The 17,201-nt window shown below is 40.7% G+C and overlaps 1 protein-coding gene and 1 pseudogene across 4 annotated transcripts in view; both read right to left on the bottom strand.

Annotated features, from left to right (window-relative positions):
• The window catches only part of tox3 (TOX high mobility group box family member 3), a 108,691-nt gene that overhangs the window by 57,744 nt on the left and 33,746 nt on the right, over positions 1–17,201 (bottom strand). Inside the window, exon 1 of one of the 4 annotated variants that reach the window (XM_063067441.1) lies at positions 10,560–10,633. The exons of the other annotated variants lie outside the window; for them this stretch is intronic. Within the exon in view, the coding sequence (XP_062923511.1) occupies positions 10,560–10,607 (48 nt within the window). The 5' untranslated portion in view covers positions 10,608–10,633. Of the gene's footprint in view, positions 1–10,559; positions 10,634–17,201 lie in introns of those variants that run through there. 4 annotated transcript variants of the gene reach the window in all.
• Positions 4,987–9,975, bottom strand: LOC134356404 (sin3 histone deacetylase corepressor complex component SDS3-like; annotated as a pseudogene).

Below are 17,201 nucleotides of genomic sequence, written 5' to 3'. Positions count from 1 at the left end.
AGCAAAGTATTATTAACAATAAAAGCATGCAGAATCTGAAGATACATCTTAGCAGGACACTGGGTATTGTAAAGCAGCTACAATGTGTAGTTTGTCATAATGGTCAAAAAGTATAGCTGACCCCAATGGACCAACTATGGGGATGTTGACCTGACTACTATAGGCTTATCTTCTGAATAAGTATTTGCATTGCTCTTTCACAGTGAAAGTCATTATCAGTCCCACTTTCTGAAACCTCCCAGGTTGCCTCTGGTGAGAAGTGTCAAGTATGATACTTTGCTACTTACAGAAGCCAATGAAAGCCAATGAATATTGCTGAAGTCTATGAACGCTCTACCAACATAGCAAGGAACCTTCCATTATGAAAAACGTGACCTTTAAATTTGAAACAGAAAAAGCCATTTTGGACATGAAGTTGTTTGCCTTATAGGTTATGTCCTTGGCAAATTCTCTGCATGAAAGTCATCTCTTTTGTCAATAGTCTTTCTCCAAATTTTATACTCACTTTTGATCGGGTGAACATAGAATCATTCTTTAATGCTGGAATTCTTCTGCTAATTCTGACTGAAAATTTTTGAAAGGAATACCACTTGTTACTTGGTCTGTCTTTGACCTTTGCTCTGCAGAGGATCTCTTTAGTATTTAGTTTGAACCTTTATCATGCTGTTTTTTCTTTGAGTAAAAAGAGCCCATCATGATTCAGAACAACATGTTTGAAAATCTCACCAGAAGTTGAATTGGGTGTTGCACTACCGTTGGCATCATTGAAAACCCTGGACTTCAGAAAAGCAATGGACCAATACACCAAACGGTCCATGCCTTGTGAACTAGTTAGTCTACTGCCCTCACAGTGCCTATGTGCAAAGCTATACAGCGAAGTAAACACTTTCTCAAAAAATCACCCCAGATGGAAATTTTCTCCAGGGTTTTTAAAATGTGAATTTTTACTTCAGAAACTGCAAAAAAAATAAGTAAAATACAATATGTATTAATTTCGATGCCGAATCATTGTGCGCATGAATATACTAATACTGTCGACTATTCTTACCACCAGTTTTAACTAAGGTAAAATACATCTGCAACACTCCATAACTATGCCATGTAAACAAAAGTAAGTTCATGGTGCAATGATACCTTAATAACAATAAGCAGTAAACACAATACTCCCTTCAAAATATACAGTACTGTGCAAAAATCCTAGGTATATATAGTTAGGGTGCCTAAAACATTTGCACAACAGTATATTTGTCAATGTGAAGCGGAGAATGAGTTTGTAAATCTGGCAGGAGCAAAGGATGATGGGAATGGTGAGGGAGGGGTGCCACGGGAGGGGTGTTAGACTGGTGGCAGAGAAAGAGTACCAGGAGTAGTGGGATGGGCATGGGTGCACATACACCCAGCCCTGAGACACCAGGCAAAGTTATTTGATTCCAAACAATTGGCTTATTGATCATGGCAGAATGTCTCTCTAGTGCTTCCTATTCCCTCACCTCTTCCTTCCCCTTTCCCAGCTATGATTCCCCTTGTCCAGTCCTCTTCCCACTCTCAGTCCACAATCGAGACCCTTATCAGAATCAGGTTTTTCTTCAGTCATACATATCATGAAATTTGTTTTTTCTGTGACAGCAGTTCTGTGACAGCAGTACAGTGCAATGTATAAAACTACTGCAGAACTGTCCAGAAGTCTTAGGCACCCTAGCTGTACAGTATATATGTGCCCAAGACTATTGCACAGCGCTGTACCTAATAAATGTTTAACGATGTTAACAAAACTTAAGGCTAACGATATTACAGTTTGAAGACAGTCTTACTGCAGTCTTTAACTATTTTCAATTTGAAAATACAAGCCATGATGACGTTGCTGGTGGGGATCAAGCAAGGAATGCCATGAGGAGGTGGTGAGTAGATTAACTTGGAGCACTCTTGTGGCATGATCAGCAGGGTTGTGGTCAGGGGGAACATAGTTGCAGTGGCTCTCCTGGGTTGATCGTTTAATATGTTGGATCCTATTACGCACATAAACATAGAATCTTTTATTAAATATGTAACTAAGCATAACCAAACTGTTGGTAAAGAACTTGATAGCATCTAGTCCTGTGTCCAGTTACTTGGTTATCATCTCTGCCATCTCAACTGAGAGAACAGCAGCGTTAAGTTCAAGCCTTGGTTTGGTGAGATCTGGATTGGGAGCCAGCTTTGTCTTGCCTGGGATGAATCCAATCGCACGACATCCAGCAGCATCTATGAACTTCAGGTATTCAAGAGCAGCAATAGCTTTAAATGGCATATTACAGAAAATGCATCATCATCATCGGGTACCATGCCCAGTTTGAGCTTTGACTGCCATGGCCCACTCACTCCTGTTTCGGGCCAAGTGGATTAATTCATCGGTATTCATTTCCAATTCTCTGGCTGCTGTCTCCATCATCATTTGTCTGTCTTCCTCTTGCTGTCTTCCCTTCAATCTTTCCCATAATTACCGTGCATTCGAACTCCTCTTTCCTAACCACATGTCCAATGAAGTTACATTGCCCATTCATGATCTCATACATTATTTCTCTTTTTGTGTTTGCTCAGTTCATGACATCCTTGCTAGATATTCGTTTTGTCTATGATATTCTTTGCATCCTCCTCAAAAACCACATTTCTGCTGCTACAATTCATTTCCTCATGTTAGTAGATATTGTCCAACATTCTGAGCCATATAACATAACTGGATAAACGTAACGTGTCAGTACTCTGAGGCGGGTTGTCATGCCTAGTTTAGAATTGGTCAGAATACTCTTCATTCTCATGAAGGTGTCTTTTGCCATCCCTATTCTTCTTTTGACATCCAAGTCGCACCTGCCATCTGATGTCACCCAGCTTCCTAAGTAGCAGAAGTTTATTACTTGTTTTATGTCTTCCCCATTTACTCTCAACCTGCAGATAGGATTCTCCTTCTTTTTAGATATCACCATACATTGTCTTTTTGCAATTGATAATGCAAAAAATGGGTCTGTCTTTCTTCAACAATTATATCAATTAAGTTTTGTAGTTCTTCCTCCGTACTTCCAATTAACACAGTGTCATCTGCATATCTGAAATTATTGACGTTTTCACTGCCAACTTTGATTCCCAAGATGTCTCTTATTTTTTGTAATATTGTTTCAATGTACACATTAAATAAATCAGGGGAGAAAACACACCCTTGTCCAACGCCTGTCTTGATTTTCGTACACTGATTCACTTCTCCATCTATTCTTACAGCGGCAGTTTGTTCCCAGTACAGATTTCTGATTAGGCGGAGGTCTTTCGAATCTAGATCTAGTTTTCTGTAATATTTCAAATAACTTATTGTGCTTCACTTTATCAAATGCTTTTGTGTAGTTGATAAAACAAACAAATCTTTTTGCACTTGAATAGCTCGTTCTGATTGTATCTGTAACATCAATATTGCGTTTCTTGTACCTTTGTCTTTCACAAAACCACATTGTTCTTTGCCTATTTCAGCTTGTATCTTACTTTTCGCTCTTGTCATCAAAATTCTTAGAAGTATCTTGGTGATATGACTCATTAAACTTATGGTCCTATGTAATTTACATTCCATTGCTCCAGCTTTCTTAGGAAGAGTGATGAATACTGATTTTTTCATCTCTTCTGGTATTATTCCAGTCTCATAAATGTCATTGATTAAATCAGTAAGTTTTTCAATTCCATAATCTTCAAGGGCAATAATTTGTTCTATTACTAATTTATCAGGACCTGCTGCCTTTCCTTTCTTCATCTTATTTACTGTATTACGAACTTCAGATTCTAAAATATTTGGACCTTCGATGTTTTTCTTAATTTCTGGTTTTTCGCCTCGATCAATTCCTGAATATACTCAATCCATCTGTTCATAATCTCATCTTTTTCAATGATAATGGTACCGTCCTTTGCTTTCAAACATCCACCTGAAGAACAGAGGAGCTTTTTACCAGTGATATTCTTGATTTGTTGATGTAACCTTTTTGGATCAGTAATAGGGATTCTTTCTATTTGCTCACATTCCTGGTTTAATCATTCTTCTTTGGCTTTTTGACATAAGAAGATGAATACCTTTTTCTTTTGAGTCCAGGCAGTGGAACTGCTTTGTAGGTTTTTGGAATCTTCAAACCTTTAAGATCCCGGAGGGAAGAACACCACTGTTGCCACTGTTTATGTTTTTCTTTTGGGAGTGAGACATCCTGTTGTGTATCTGGCCTGGTTACACAACAATGCTATTAATAAAACGCTGGAGACGGGAGCCAAGGTTCATGGTTCTTTACTGGCAGAAACCGAACTCGACATGCACATATATACAGATCCATATGCACCTAATAGCGCATGCAACGACATGTTACTAAACCATAAAGTAGTCCCTTATTATAATGTAGGCTATACAGTACACTCCTCCCCTTTTATTTTAATAGTGCATCAACATTTTTTTTACTGGGACATTATGCTAAACAAATATGTTTACCCTTAACATACAAACGCCTACCATTTGTTTACTTAGCAATTTAATAATATCAAATTATAACAATGTAATAATATTGAATTATAACAAGCCTTTTTTTTACTTTTGGTCTAAGACCCATTTATAACTCAAGTCTCGGGGGGGGTGGGGGGGAGAAGAGATCTTCTCTAGATTGTCTGGCACTGAAGCAAATAGGTCTTCACTAGAATAAATTGAATAATCCACAAATTGGCGGGTTCCAGCCATAAAAAGTAGTCACTTCCATCTTGCAAAGATAACAAGAGCGAAGTGAAATCAGTGAAAAGGTGAATGCTATTCTTAAAAATATGTACAATCTTCAAAACTGAGATGGCATTGGAAAGTGTCTTCAAATAGTGTGCTCTTCAGTCTGTCAATAAAATTGCTTGTTTTAATACAGATTTCCATATAAAAGTCATGAACAGTTGACCTCTGAGCATAGGGAGTTAAGATGATGTAAGATGTACGCCTCAAACTTGCTAAGAGTTCTAGGCAGCAGATCGCCTCCATATAATGAAGACTCCTCTGTGCAGCTGTCCTAGATATATACGCATCTTCGTGCTATTACTTGTCTTCCTTACCCACATCTCATTTGTTCCAACTGAGCTGATTACACAGCCAATCTTCGTATTCTCCTTAGATTCCAAATAGATAGCCTGACCTTTATGATACCATCTCTTATCATAATATAACTTTCCATCTTCTATTCATGCTTCCTATCTTTGTGCTGGTGATTCAGCAGGAGTGCTGGGAAGATGCTCTGGAAAAGACAGAGATGCTGGTCTTTTAGGAGATTTAAGCTTATTGAGAGTTCACAGATCTTCCATTATCTGTTCATCTGCTAACAAGTAATTTAACTGCACAGGTGCAGGTTTTCGTCTTTTGTCTGTAATTGGAGCAGGGTCATTAGGTCTCCTCCTTAGTTTCCTAGTCATTATTGGCTTTACCTCCATAGAATCTCCTGTGAGTTCCATTATTAGCCTCTCATTCTCAATCTTCTTTTTCTTTTCTTCTAACTCAATCTTATCTTCAAATTCTTTCACTGCTGCTTTCTTCTCTTTAATATAATTCTTTTCCACTTGTTCTGTCTCCAGTTGCAGAAAAAGCTCTGCATTTCCTGTTCTTTCTTTGTATTGTTGATCCAGTTTCTTCATCGTTTTCTGATACTCTTGCAAAGTGCCTTCCTGTAACTACTGTAGCTGTCTTTTGAGAGATGTCAATTTCTCCTGGTACATCTGCTCTTTTACTTCCAGGTAGTCTTCATCATCCTGCTTATTGGCAATATCTGTCTCCCTTGCATCCTCTGCATCTTCACCCGAGTCACGGCCACAGACACTGCATTTGTCCTCATCGTCGACACTGTCTAGCTCCGCCTCGTTGTTGTAATAGTCGACAATGGGTAAGAGGAGAGCTGCGGATATCTTCCCCGCCGAGCTGCCCTCCTTTGTTGACACATCTAGTGCCTTGATGGTGTGCCAAACCAACTGGATTTTCCTGAGCCATTCCCGTCCCAGCAATGGTGGTCCTCCATTTTTCAGTACATGGAGGTTCAGATGCTGTGGTCACTGTCACTCCAATTTTGCCTTTGGGACACACCTTCTGTCCTGTGCAAGTCTTTAGCAGTAGTTTAATTCATTTCAGAAGTATGTGAGAAAACAGTTGCTTGTAGTCGTGTACAGAGATCACTGTTAAAGCTGAGCCTATGTCCAACTCTTCAGTCTCATGCCTGCCACTTGTGGAGTGATTCATATTACTCTTTGATCATCTGACTTTTTCACGCTGTGAAGTTGCAGACAAGACAATTCACTTTCATCTGAGTCATTTTCATCAGAACTGCTTTCTTCCATTTTGTGTACATTGTTGTATTTTCCTTTCTGGGGTTTCTTGTTTGTCTGTATTTTGTCCCTTTTCTACTACTTACTAGCTTTGCATACTCTACCAGTGTGGCCCTGTTTGCCACAATTTCTGCATTCTTTGTCCTTAAACCCACAGTCATCAGGGTCAAGTGACATATTCCCACAACGGTAACATTTCTTTCCTTATTTTCTGTTCAGTGACATTTTATTTGTAGCATATTCCAGAGACTTTTTTTGCATCCCTGAAGCACCCCGTGCTGCTGTTTCCAATAATATTGCAAAGTTCAGCACCTTCTATAACGCAAGGTCTTTTTCACCCAGGTGCTTCTTCTGTGTGGTTTCACAGTGCATGCCACACACTAACCTGTCCCTCAATGCATCGATAGACCAGCTCCAAATTGACAATGTTCTGATAATTTGTGCAATTCAGAAATGCTTTCGTTTTTGCTCTGATTCCGTTTGTGATATTTAAATCTTTCAGCAATGACTAGTGGTTTGGGGTTTAAATGCTGTTGGAGAGTGGCTACTATTTGCTTGAACGTTTTGTCAGCTGACTTTTCAGGGGCTAACAAGCTCCGCAGCAGCCCATATATTTTTGCTTCCATAACACTGAGTAAGACGCTGGCTTTCTTTTCATCATTAACACCGTTAGCTTCACAATATAACTCCACTCTCTCAGTGTAAGTTGTCCAGTCTTCAATGCCACTATCAAATGCTGTAATGATTCCAATCATTGCCATCTTTGTTATGTTAATTTAGCCCTGTTTTCCCCTTGTTTTCTTTTTGACTCGCCTGTCCTTTTTGTTAGCGCCACGAGCGCACTCCGTCTAGATGTGTGTGTTGCTCCTTTTTATCTCCCTTCTGGGGCAGGCAGACCCTCAGCCCCTGGGGGTCAGTGCCGGCTGCGGCTCCGACTGTGTCTCTTGGTCTCCCGACGTTCCCGACCCCAGCTGTGCTCCCGCTTCCTTTTGGACTCGCGGCCTCACTGTGCCTCCTTCTCCCGCTCCTTGGCTCGTTCCTTGCGCTCTTCCTCCAAGTGTTATCAACTAAAACATGGCGTTCCGCTAAGATGTAGGTTCATTAACCTTGTCGCCAATTTGTTGTGTATGTGGGCTGTTTACACAACAATGTTATTAATAAAACGCTGAGACAGGAGCTAAAGTTCATGGTTCTTTACTGGCAGAAACCGAACTCAACACACACGTACAGATCAATACGTGCCAAATAGCGCATGCAACGACGTGTTACTAAAACATAAAGTAGTCTCTTATTCTAATGTAGGCTATACGATACACATCCCATCAACAAGTGTCCAAAGTCAACCCTCTTAACATGAATCGTCCCTAGATACTGAATAGAGCAGCAAATCCAGGAGGGTCAAATAGCAGTTGATCGTACTCCATGTCACGTGAAGGGTCTTTCAGTATCAGCAACCTGGAAAGTAAGGATATCTATAATGATGTCCCATCTAAGGCCCAACTATGCTGCACAAGAGGGATGATCTACCCAAGATCAAGAGTCTTTAGACCTTTGGCCAGATCTCCAGATGGGGAATGCTGCTTGACTCTTGGATGCAATCTAATGTCGTCTGAGATCTGTCTGCACCAATGTGTCTTGCACTGATTTCAGCAAGCTGCTTACACTATTAAATGATTTAACACCATCAGCAACGTAGAAATGCTTCTCTATGCACCTCTGTGCTTTTGTCCAGAATTCCATCTCTCCCTCGATAGTTATCCTCTCAAGGCCACAGATTACCACATATATGAAATCTCATGCAGTACTTCAGAATCTCCTTGTGCAGTTGGTGGTCATGAAACCACAAGAACCTGAGGTTGTCCCACTTATCTTTTCTCATGAGGAAGCTGTGGAATATTCATTCGACATCTACCATCACTGCGATAAGACTTGGTTCTAAAGTTCATGCGGACCTTGAGCAGACTTTCTTAAAACCTGGACCCTACAAGAGCACATTGTTCAGTGATATGCCTTAGAACTGCACACCTGAATCAAAGAATTTGTATTTGTGCAGGTTTTTGGTTATATTAACTGCCAATGTTGGGAAAATACCCGTTTCCTGTGTTAGGATCCAATGAAGGCGCTAACTCAGTATGATTGTTCCTTAAGAGTCTATCCATGAGCACCGCATAATAATTTTTCATTTCTCAATGTGCAACTGAGGGGCACGAGTCAACTAAGGGCCTTCTCTCTGTCAGTTGGTAGGAGTTGTCACGGAGAGTGGAAAGGAAGGGGAGCTACACAACTGTTTGACTTGTCTTTGCTAAACCCTTTTTTCATGATCTGAAGGAAGACCTCACCTTCTTATAGTCATCTTTCGAGTCACAGAAGACCAGCTTGCCTAAATCTGGTTCAGTAGAGACAAGTATGACAGGGTTCTTAGCTTGCTTAAGTACAATCTTCGAGACATCACCTACTACGACCCAGCCTAGGTCTAGTTATTGGGCATAAGGTGCAACGTGTCGACCATTGTGCTGTTCACGTATCTTATGTGCATGGATGACGTCTCTGCAAAAACAAAGTAGAATTTCAGTAGAAGAGTCGGGGGGGGGGGAGTGAATCTTGTCAGCTAGGTCCTTAAGATGTGGATGACCGCATACAGCTTTAGGAGTCAGGAGTTCACCCCTGTTGTTGCAATTCCTACTGAGGGCTGGCAAGGGCAAGTGGACTTCACCTCCTATTGACTCCATGACAAATCCATTGGCTCTTCTTCTGACAAATTCTGATGTTCCAGAACACGTCTTTAGACTGTATGAGTAAACAGAACTTTGTATAATGAATGTGCTAAAGCATGTTGACTCTGGAGAGCCATGGCACTTGTCCGGCCTTTGCCACAACATCTGTAAACCATTAACTAGAAAGTTAATGTGTACTGCTCTATTCTGCTTGCATGCTGCAGTGACTCTCCATCAAACCACTTGCAGTGAATGTCTAGCTCTTCGCTAGGTTTGAGACTTAGACCTTCCACGGCATTGCGAAAGCTTGATTACCAGGATAGATAAGTGGCAGACTGGTTGTCAGAACACTTTTTGTCCTGCTGTGACTAGGTCTCGATGAACCAGACACCAAGCCAAATCCAATGCACCTGTGGCTCCTGAATGAGGGCACTGTGGAGTCTGGTTTTGCAAATCTGTGTCCTAGGGTGGATGGAAGTTCAGATAGGGCAATAGTGGCAACAGTTGACTAAGGTTTTTGCTGTGGTGAAACTGCAGACGGAGGTGCTGTGGGTCTTTGCTGCTGTAGACTGTGACTGTCGGTACCTGGACTACGCCAAAGTCATGTTTGCTGCGTGGTGTGGACAGCTTCTCCTTGTAAAGCTGGGACACTGTCTTTTTTAATAGCCAAAATGCACTTGGATATATTCTCTAGTATGCTGCATTGGATGTTGTGACAGCAAAGCATGACTGATTCTGGTTGTAGACTCACCACTGTCAAGTCAGCTGCTGCTTCACACACCTTTGCCTCTGCTGAGACAGTCTCAGATTCACACTCTTCCTTGAGACCTCTACACGCTCTCACCATGTCTATACATGCTTCCTCCATATCTATGCGAGCTTTCTCCATTTGCATCTCAACTTTGGGTCTAGCACAAGTCGTTCCCATTCCTGCCACTTCAGCTCTGGTACGGGCTTAAGCTGCAGCCTCACTATTTGTGGATTTGTTATCGTGTCACGACGACGCCATTGACGCGCCACCTTCGGAGCTCACTTCCAGGTCAACGTTGCTCAGGTCAGAATCTGACATTGTCACGTACAGTGTTAAACATTTCTCCGGTCCGTGGGCGATGCCATTGAAGGCGAGTTCTCTTCACCTTACTGTCCTTGCAATACACCCTTGTATGCGCAAAGTATGCAGTGAGTTAAACACTTTCTCAAAAAGCACCCAAGATGGAAGATTTCTTCAGGGTTTTTAAAATGAGAATTCTTACATGTGAAACTGCAGAAAGTAAAATGCTTATTAAATTTGATACAGAATCTTCACATGGCTGAATATACTAATACTGCTGATTATTCTCACAACCAGTTTTAACCAAAGTAACACACAAATGCAAATCTGCATAACTATGCTGTTTAGACAAGAGTAAACTTTTCGCACAATATCTTAATAACAGTAAGAAATAAACATGATAGTTCCATCAAAATATATCTGCTAAATGTTTACCAGCATTAACAAAACACAAGACTTACAGATATTGCTGTTTCAAGGGCAAATAAAGAACGGATGGAGATGGACATCTTTCCACTGTGTGCTTCAAGATGAATCCAAATTAAACCACGCAGGAAGTGATATAAAAACACAGTTTACTGTACATAACGAAACTGATGTTGATACAAAATGAACTGCATACAGAATGAATTGCACCTCTAGAGGCCAGAACAGTCAGCATACAAAAAAAAAACTGGATTAGCTTAGTCTTTTAGGTCGATCAGTCATTTCAACGTGAATAGGTTTTACTTGGCACTGGAGTAACAGGTACAGGATACATGCAACCTGAACCAGTTCCTTTCAGCTCTCCACTTTACTGGCAATTAGCAAAGTGAATTCTGATTTAACACACTGCATTAAATACACGTTAATGAGGTAGCACCCAACGTTAAATTTTTGTTGACCTTGTTGACCTAGACAAAGTGAATAAGACTGAAGATTGTTTAATGTCATTTCCGTTACAAAAGACTAACAGAATAATTGCTACTGTGGTTCCATTGCAACACAAAAAAAACAGGAAGATAAAGAAAACAAATAATTAAGACATATTAAATATAAATATGAAAAATAGATAATATACATAGATTGACTGTACATCCATAAAATCCATAAAGGCACAGGAGTGCCTGTACATAAGGTGACTGACATGAAATGATAAAGTAGTAGTGGTTGGGGGTGTGGAGGTGTGGGTTCGTGGGTGGAGGTGTTAATCAGCCTTACTGCTTGGGGAAAGTAACTGTTTTTGAGTTTGGTGGGCCTGGTATGGATGCAACAGAGCCTCCCCCCTCATGGGAGTGGGACAAACAGTCCGTAAGCAGGTTTTGTGGGATCGTCATGATGCTACTAGTCTTTTTCCTGTACTTTTCTGTACATATCTGTACATACGTCCTTGATGGTGGGTCGGCTGGTGCTGGTGATGCTTTGGGCGGCTTTGACTACCTGTTGCAGGGCCTTCATGTCTGCCATTATGGAATGCCTTGGGCAGTTCTTAAAAATGCAAGCTTTTTCATTCTATAATTAAAACTTAAACATCTCTAAGATGTATTCAACTGACAAGAGATAAGTATTAAAACCAGTGACTGGACAATTCATTCTAATAGTTTTTATTTTATGCACGTTTCATAAACAGATTTGTGTTTTGAAAGAAACAGTAAAATGACTTGAACTAGAACGAACGCCAATTAAATGTTTGCGTCTACCATCACAGTTTACAGCACAATTAATAAAGAAATTATTTGCCACCTGTACTCTACATTTAAACCATTTCACTTGGAACTGCTACATAATATCGAGAACTTTCCTTATGCACTCATTAGTTCAAGTCATTCAAGAATTGCCAGTACAAGAAATAATTTTTCACTCTTTTTTGGTTTAAAAACAACAATTACAATCCAATATTCATTAGTTTTAATAATAATCCATGTTATACTCTGCTTTAATATTTGTTTTTCTCTGGTTGAAAGTCAAGACCTAATATAAAATTATATTTTACAGTATATGTTTTGATTCAGCTCTGCTACTGAAAGGCACTTCATCAAGGTGACAGCTAGTTTATGAACTATTTTTCTAAACAGTTCTCCTTGAGGACATCTATTAAGTCTTTGCCTGAAAATGTATCTTGTGATTCATTCAACATCATCATATCTTCTCATGCTCTGGTGATCCAACTCTAGATTTTCCAATCAGACGATCACTACCATGAATATGAATATGGTGGGAGGAGCAGCTGGGTGAAGAGAATGACACCACAGGTAATGGCCTTGCTCTGATTTTCACAACCCAACTTTGAATAATTATGATAACAAGGTAACAGCTTTTGAAACCTGCAAGAGCTTAAAAGGAACAATCAGCAATGATGTATATTTAACTGTTTAAGACAAATTTTGGAACATCAACAGGGCACTGGTGCAACAGCACTGGGCCCAGCGCTCATTCTGTGGAACTGAACCAGGCTCAACTTGGAACCATCGGACAGAGGCCTACTGGAGACCCGTGAAGAAGCACTGAACGGCAGCTGGTCAGCCAGCATCAATGCAACCATCTCATGCATGCAATTCAGTGAGAGAGAAAACTCGGTGACATTACTACGTCAGCCACTGCTTCCAAAAATACACTGCAGTGAGTTCCAGTGACAACGGCCTTCCCTTCATGCTCTGCTAAAGTGCTTACGCTGCCCAGCAGCAATGCCCACAAATTGTTCTTACACTTTGCTGGATCTCTTTCTTCCCTCACATCCCCGTTCGCATTTTAGATTAGATTGGATTAGATTATGAGAACACTCAGTCCTCTTTTATTGTCATTTAGAAATGCATACATCCTGAGTGCTAGAAATCAACACCATGAGAGTTCCAGGTTGGTCCGTGTTCATGATGGTGCAGAAGATAATCTGTGTTCTCCCAGACCTTCATCAATGTTTTGGAATAGAGAATGGCAGCCCATACACCTGTGCCGAGGATGGATCGCAGGTTCTGAGATATGATCGTACAGGTACTGAACAGTACCACTCCACTCAAAATCCACTCCCCAATTCATTGGAGAGTGTTAACTTTGAAAAGCAGCAGCTGGTGAGCTTCTCCGACGTTATGTGCATCGAGTCAAGGTGACGAGAGTGGTGAAGAGGCTTTACTAGATGCCTCTGTAAAGAACAGAATTTAAAGACTGAAAGGACACACTGTGAGCAACTTCAGTGAAGAAATGAAGAATTTATCAAGTGCCTTTCAATGACTTGGCATAGTTTATATCAACATTCCTAGTAACCATTTGTAAATACTTTTAAAAAGGAAATTATTTTCTTACTAATAAAAGAATTTAACTGTGAAAAAAAAAAGAAATGATACAATGTTCCTCCAGAGTGATATCACAGAAAACAGGACAAACCAAAGACTGACACCGACAGAACCACATAATTATAACATATAGTTACGGCGATGCAAAGCAATACCGTAATTTGATGAAGAACAGACCATGGGCATGGTAAAAAAAAGTCTCGTCCCGATCGACTCCCGAGACCCCGATAGCAGGCAGCAAAAGGGAGAAACTCCCTGCCATAAACCTCCAAGGCACCGACAACTGCCGATGCCTTGGAAGCAGCCAACCACAGCCAACAACACCGAGTCCGTACATCCAAAAACTTTGAGCCTCCAACCAGCCCCTCCGATACAGCCTCCCGAGCGCCATCAACCTAGCCCCGGTCGCTGAAACAAGCAAAGCCGAGGATTCGGGGCCCTCTGCTCCGGAGATTCCGGTTACCATACAGTAGCAGCGGCAGCGAAGCGGGCATTTCAGGAGTTTCTCCAGATGTTCCTCCGTACTCTCACGTCTGTCTCCATCAAATTAGGATTGTGCCCGGTCCCCTACTTGACAGATTACAGATATCATTTACCGGAGAGGCCGCGCGCGTTCCATTGCGCCATCTTCTCCTCGTCCTCTGGTACCAAATACATTTACCATATACATTTGAATTTACATTATCTTTTTGAACAAAATGCAATTCTGCCTGACCTCCACACACCACTAAAGGTGAAGAATGATCAATTGCAAAGGGAAGTAAATTCCTCATGACATACCTTCTCTGTTCCTATCATACTTAACACTAGTTATAACAACTGTATTATAAAACTTACACATTTTTCCATATACTGAAAGTAATGTGAAGTCACATTTATCAGGAAACAGATCTTTCCACTTAAAGAGGGAAACCTGATTGGAGTATAGCATTCATAATCCACACAGTTCCACAGATACGTGCACACAAGTTGCTCCTGCTCTAGCACATCTCTTCATCCCTTTGGACACCTATTACTTCTGATCAAGAAATCCAGCAAAGTCGATAAAAACACAGACTGTAAATTGTTTGCTCGGCCTGAACTTTCAGAGAACACTGCTGCTCAGAAAAAAGAACACGATCAAGGTTCGAATTAGAAGTACTGTGGCTTCACAGCACTTTGAGAACTAATACTCCACATATACTTTATAGAAAAAGAGATAAACTATGATAACCAATACCCAAGTAATATTTCTGATTAGTATGTGATTAGAAGATATACATTGCTTTGTATGGTTTAGGTAGACTCAAAAGGTACATGACTTTATAAATGGAAAGTATAAGGGCTAATCACTGAAGGAATGAGATAGGATCTGCTAAGCTCCCTCCTTGTTTACTTCCTCTACATGTTTGTCTGACATGAGATCGAAGCACATTAGAAACAAATTATCTCATTAAAACCTAATAAAGGAAATAGAATCAAAGGGTATGCATAAGCCCTTCCTAAAAATAATCTATCTGCTTTTATTTCTACCCAATTATAGCTGAAAATGGTAAATTTACAAATCTAGTGTTCGGCAGAGAACTATTTGGGAATGGTATTCATTTAATTATTTCTTCCTCAAATGTACAATGTTAAGTAGGCTTGGGCATAAGAATTGGACAAACATGTCAGCCACAAATATAGAAAAGCTTGGCATTTCAGTTCAAAATTAAACTGGTCTGCATGTATCCTATGAAAGGTTCCCTTTACTTCAGCTGGGAGCCAAGGGGAAAATGTGCGGTCATTGGATTTTAACAGGCCAATGCTACATTCTGTAATACCATCAAGAGATTCTATCCAGACAAGTATTTCAAACTGTGGTAAAATAACTCATGTTACCAGGAGACCAGAAGGCAAATGAGAACAGCACATGAACTCACTGTGTGCTTAATTTGATCCCTCCCTCAAGCTCCCTCCCTCCATCTATCTGTATCAGACCCATCACCTTGTTTGGATATGCCCTATCAGACATCTCAAAAGAGTAAAACAGTAGAATTCATTAAAGTGCTTTACAATTTGGTTTGTAATCCTACTCCATTTAGCACATTTCAATTACAACATGGCAAAATGCCACAGCCAATTTACCCCTAATTTAAATACAGTTGCTTATGTATTGTAGAAATAGTTGCACAATTGCCAAGAAGCTTATATCACATTCGAAATACAGACCATGTCTTACCAGCAAGAAACTTTAAGGTTTATTTTAGCTTTTGTTTTTTCAAAGTCAACTAAAGTACAATTTATTATCAAAGAACGTATAACTTATACACCTTGAGATTTGTTTGCTTACAGGCAGCTACAGAGCAAGAAACATGAAGAACCCAGTTTTTTAAAAAAAACACTGGAACCGCTGCACAGAGAAAGAGAAAGAAAATGAAAATAAAACACAATCACGCAACCAATAGGAGCAACCGACAGCGTTCAGAACCAGACTGAGTCCTTAGATCTGCTCCCCGGAACAGCCGGAGAAGGTCCAGCCTCAGTCTCTGCAGCACAGCAGCCCACCACGGAGATGACTGAACATCATAGGAGAGCGAGTGAAATCAGTCCAACCCTCGCCTACCATCCCAACATTCAGGCTTTACAGTCTATCTGGGCCGGCGTTTAAATTGTCCAAGCACCGTGTTGGACCCGGCTTAGACCCGGATTCCAGTGAAGCGATACAATTGGGCCGCCCAGCCCAGAGCCATTCTCAACCTCACCAAATCGGCTCAGTGCTTGGAGTGATTCAGCCTTGCGTTGTCACTTTTTATTGCTCTTCAGTTGAAGCAAATCTAGAGTTCTGGAGAAGCCAAGAATGCAAATATACGTAATCAGAAGATTGGGTGATGTCACTCAATTTCAAAGTTTATTTTCATTCTCCACGAATTCTAGTTTCCACTGAAGTATTCATGCAGAGAGTTTCACAGTCTTTTTTTATAAAACGCCAGACAATTCATTACACGGGGAATGGCAATGAAAACATATAGTTTACATTCATTTCTGCAGTGAAAGCACCTTAACGTGGTGCATTCTAACCTGTTGTTTCATTGATGTCACCAATGAGGATGCAAAGGTGCCAGCTCCTAACGGCAAACTGCCCATGGCAACCAGGCAACAGGAACTGGCATGGGGGTGGGGTGGAGGGAGAGAAAGAGAGTGAAAGGTAGGGAGAGTGAGGCAGCTCCAAAATTTATTCATCATGAAACTCAGTTTCAGGTATAGGAGATAGAAGCCGTGCGGGATGTTCTGTGAGAGGAGAGAGTTAGGATGCAGGAACAAGTCTGGAAATGGATGACAGGAACAGAAGTGAATATTCCAAAACTACAGAACAATGCCAGAAGAAATTTCACGACAAAGCTAAATTGTCAAGAGGAAGGACACCTTAAACACCAAACACAGAGCTTTTTATTAAATCATATTCTGGCATTATTGCGAAGCAAGAATTTATTGCTCATTGCCAATGCCCTTGCAGAGGCAGTGATGAGACACTTTCTTAAACCTCTGAAGTCATTCCGTGAAGATACCATCACAATGGTACTGGGCAGGAAGTTCCAAGATTTAGATCAACTGAGGACAGAGCAGTAAGAGTATCAAACCAGATGGTGTACATCTTGGAACGCGTCCCCATACACCCACTGCCCTCACCTTTCTAGGCAGTACAGAGTATGAGTTTAGGAAATGGCTTGGAGTATTCAGGTGAGAATCAGAATCAAGTTTATTAATATTGAGGAATATCATGAAAGATGCTGTTTGGGGCAGCCATACAATGTCGGACATAAAAAAATAAAATCACTGCAAGTCACAAACAAACAAGCAGTGCAGAAATGAAATAGT

Source organism: Mobula hypostoma, chromosome 14 (assembly GCF_963921235.1).
Source record: "Mobula hypostoma chromosome 14, sMobHyp1.1, whole genome shotgun sequence".
Classification (NCBI taxonomy): Eukaryota; Metazoa; Chordata; class Chondrichthyes; order Myliobatiformes; family Myliobatidae; genus Mobula; species Mobula hypostoma.
The sequence above is the reverse complement of the archived record's forward strand: the minus strand, read 5'-3'. Positions and strand labels throughout refer to the sequence as shown.